This window comes from Pogona vitticeps, chromosome 2, assembly GCF_051106095.1.
Source record: "Pogona vitticeps strain Pit_001003342236 chromosome 2, PviZW2.1, whole genome shotgun sequence".
NCBI classification, from domain to species: Eukaryota; Metazoa; Chordata; class Lepidosauria; order Squamata; family Agamidae; genus Pogona; species Pogona vitticeps.
Window position 1 is genome coordinate 122199832 of NC_135784.1, and position 4032 is coordinate 122203863.

The 4032-nt window shown below is 57.7% G+C and overlaps 1 protein-coding gene across 1 annotated transcript; it reads right to left on the minus strand.

The window, feature by feature from the left end:
* Window positions 1-1372: 1372 nt before the first annotated feature.
* Window positions 1373-3562, minus strand: JUNB (JunB proto-oncogene, AP-1 transcription factor subunit). The gene has a single exon (XM_020809285.3). It carries the CDS (start codon window positions 3074-3076, stop codon window positions 2126-2128), a length of 951 nt encoding a protein of 316 aa, XP_020664944.3. The 5' UTR covers window positions 3077-3562; the 3' UTR covers window positions 1373-2125.
* Between the last annotated feature and the right edge of the window lie 470 nt (window positions 3563-4032).

Sequence of the window (4032 nt, forward strand, 5' to 3'; positions counted from 1 at the left end):
AGTAGCTTCAGACAAGCTCCCCATGGTTCAGGTCTCTCCTATACTCCACAGAGGTTTTGTGAGGTTGCCGTTGGGTGAAGGGAAGACAAGTTAACAGAGCAAGGCCGACAGTTACTCCCATGTTACAGAAACGCTGTCGCAAAAGACAGATAAATATATTATTCTCTCTTCACAAGCGTAAATGCAGGGAACATGAACAAAAAGAAAAGAAAAGCAAAACAGTTTTGTTAACTGTGACTGCCCCCCCCCCCGAAACTTATAAAAGTCTCAGTTACTGGCAGATGGGAAAGTTAACAGGGAAAGGGGAGGGGTGCACTACGTGGGTCGGTTTCATGTCATCCTTCCCCGCAAGATATAAAGTGTGAACCGAGCACCTCTGGGTTTGCCTCCAGGAGCCAACCGCGCACCCCCCCATACACCCCCCCCCCTCAACTCAGCTCACTGGCGTTTGCGGCAGTGCTCTACTCTGGGACATTCCCAGCCTCAAAACATCGCCCCCTTCCTTCTTTGGCTGGAAACTGACATGTCCAAGGCCCTTTGACTGGCAACGTGGGCGGGGGTTCCCGGAATGGAGTCCTACCAAGCCTAAAAAACGTCACTAGGCAGAAACTGACCATATATGGCCTACTTCCTCTGCGTCAGGCTGAAAAGCCCCCTCCTTTTGGGCCCGGAGGCGCCACCCACTGGAGCTGAAGTCAGAACTTGCGAGATCAAGGAAGTGAAGCTTCGGCGGCAGGCGTGTGGGAGGCTACCCCCTCGGGGCTTTTACGCGTCTGCCCCCCCCTCCCCGGCCCAACCCTCACTGGAGAAAGGGAGAGAAACTCCAGCGGGTTTCCTAAGTACAAGAGTTTTCGCATCAAAGCTCCGAGTCTGACATCAAAGGAGAGCGGGGGGGGGGGGGAAAGACTCCCGAAACCTTGAGAGAATGACAGGAGAGGCAGAGGAAACAAGGCATAGTACTACTGATACCAAAAAGGGGGGGGCAGAGATTGCACTCCTCAAGGGGAAACGCAGGGGGACAGGGACAGGGGTCATAAAAGAGGTTACTTGTCTTGCTTGTCCTGGATTTATGTTATACAAACCCCTTACAAAGATCAAATTCAAACAGGAAGGGAGATCGAAACAGGAAGGGAGAAGGATCCAGCACTAGCAGCAAAACTATTTAAGATCGTGTGTAACAAAAACTAAGCATCTCTCACCCCTCCAATCTCCCTAGACTGGAAGACCAGACAAAGTCAAATTGTTTTTAAATTGGATCAAATCTCCCAGCCTTCCAAACAGCCACAAAATTTAGAAGGGGTGAGGGCATTTTTCCAAAAGGAGGGGGGGGGAAGCATTCCTGACAGACTGAAAAAAAGCACACAAAGTAAAATAGTTGGAACATGTTTACTTAAATAGCATCAATAAAAATTTCAAAACACAAATACAATCTTTTGAAAAAAAAATGAATTTGAGGACTCAAAGGAAATAGGAGCACAACTAGTAAACAACCCCCCTTCCCCCTCCACAGTGGCTCCTTTGTCCATGCGGTGGCCCCTTGGAGGAAGGGGGTGCTAAGATCCCATCATTTCCCTGTCAACCTGTGTTCTGGTCCCTTTTGTTTCTATTGATAAATTAAGTCCATGTCTTTCTTCCTGCCACAAGGCAGAGACAGCAGAAGGCCAGGTGTTGTGGTGTTGTTTTCCTTTCGGCTCTGTCCGAAGCATCACACACACACCCCAGTTCCACCACACCATCCAGCGATGCAGCAGAGAGAGGGAGAAAAAGGCTCTTCTTTCTTGTCTTCTTCTTAAATACAAACACACAAAGTCACTCTCACGTACAGATATATAGATATAGATATAAAAACCTCGTACACACTCGGCACAGATCGAAGTTCTGGATCCACCAGATCGAGAGAGTCCCAGACATAACAACTCGGGGAACAGGGCTTCAGAACAAGAAGAGTTGGGAACCCGGCGTTGGCTGCCTAGTTCCCTGTAAACTTTTTTTTTTTTGCGTTACAGGTCCGCTTCCCTTCTTCTCCCCACCCGCCCCTTCCCCACAAAGGTCTCTGAGGCAGGCAGGGAGCGGCTTGGTTCCCCCCCCCGGGCCTTCTGGATGATGATGATGATCCTCCCCCTCCTCAGAAAGACTGCTGCATCTTGGCCGTCAGGAGGAGCTGGCAGCCGTTGTTCACGTGGTTCATGACTTTCTGCTTGAGCTGCGCCACCTGGTCCCGCAGCGCGCTGGCCGTGCTGGACAGTCCCGCGTTCTCGGACTTCAAGGTCTTCACCTTCTCCTCCAGCCGGGCGATGCGCTCCAGCTTCCTCTTCCTGCACTTGGTGGCGGCCAGGCGGTTGCGCAGCCGCTTCCTCTCCACCTTGATCCGCTCCTGGTCTTCCATGTTGATGGGGGAGACGGGCGGGCTCTGCACATCCGGCACCGTCTGGGGCTCCTCTTTGAAACCCCGCGCCGGGTGGGGCAAGGCCAGGCTGTGAGGCTGCGGCAGGTAGCTGAGGTTGGCGCTCGGGAAGCCGCTCGACGAGCCGGCAGGGTGGTAGCTGGTCAGGTTCGTGTAGACCGGCGGCGGCTCCTGGGGAAGCGAGGCGCCGTAGCCGCTGCTGGCCGAGGACACCGCCGCCGCCGCTGCCGCCCCGGCCCCCCCGAGGGAGACGTTGGGGGGCGGCAGGTGGTTCATCTTGTGCAGGTCGTCCAGCGCCTTCACGAAGCCGTCGGCGAAGCCCTCCTGCTCCTCCGTGGCCCCCCGAGGGTAGTAGTACTGGCCGGGAGGCGTGGGAGTGGTGGTGATCACGCCGTTGCTGTTCTGGACGATGAGGCGCTCCAGTTCCGGAGCGGCCAGTTTGAGCGAGTTGGAGCTCCCGGTCTCGGCCGGCTGCTGGGGAAGGGAGCCCGGGAAGTAGGCGGCCGGGCCGTCGTCTTGGCCGCGGAGGTGATGGGGCAGCTGGGACTTCAGGCCGCGGTACGACTCGGCCGACAGGTTCAGAGCCATGCCCGACTTCAGCGCCTTGTACTCCTGACTGTAGCCGGAGAAAAAGGAGTCAGGGTAGAAAGGCTGCTCCATCTTCGTGCACATCAGCCGCGCGCTGGGAAGAGGGTGAGCACCGGGGCGAGGACCGTCCGGGGAGCGCGCAGGAAGGGCTTGGCGGTCCCTGCCTTGCCTGGCCTTGCCTGGCTGGGGGGCGCGGGTCCTGCTTCTTCTCCCAAAGCGAGGAGAGAGAGCGCTTCCGCCCGGCCGCCCGCCTGACTGCCTGCCTCCCCTCTTCAAGCCTTCACTTCCAGCTTTCAGAGCCAAAAAGGGGAGGAAGAAGCTCTCGTCTTTCCGGCGGCTTCTCTTCCACCCGCCCAGACTAAGCTCTTGCTAGCGAGGATGATTCACGCTGGTCTCCCTCAAAAAAAAAAAGGTGGGCCCGAGGTGCGTGCGAGCGAGCGAGCGAGCGAGCCGGCTTGGAGCCCTCCCCGAGAAGCAAAAAGTCGCAAGTACCGTACCGGCCAAAAGGGGCGACGAGTCTCCCGCCCGCTGGAGCCGCGAGTGACTTTTTCAGAGCTACAGCGTGCGCTTCCCGGCCCCTTTTTATTCTGGCCGCGCGCGCGGAGCGGGCGGAAGCGGCGCCCCATTGGCTGGCGAGCCCAAGCGCCTCCGCCCATCGCCGCGCACGCGAAGCGGGGTGGGGCGAGGAGGAGCTGAGCTCATTGCTCGGCAGCTCGTGCTCCAGTAAACAGGCCGCGGGAGGAGGGAGGGGCGCGAGGCCCGCGCGTCAGAGTAGCGGGGTTGGGCGGGGGGAGCGGCGCGCTGCGGAGGAGGCGGGAGGCGGGAGGGAAGGAGGAGGAGGGGGGGGGACCCTGGGAGCAAACGCAGGCGGGCGAGGGAGACGCGAAAATAAAGAGGACTCAGCGTGCTTTCTGATGCCATCCTCTTCTTGGGAGTAAGCCCCCTGAGAGAGAGGAGCTTGCTTCCGAGTAACGGGTAGAGGAGGGCGCCGTAAGCCGCCAGAAAGGCGAATATCTGCACAAGCTCTCGATCATCTTTCG

Coding starts and splice junctions, on each gene's coding strand:
- JUNB (XM_020809285.3), bottom strand. CDS start 3,076: ATGTGCACGAAGATGGAGCAGCCTTTCTACCCTGACTCCTTTTTCTCC.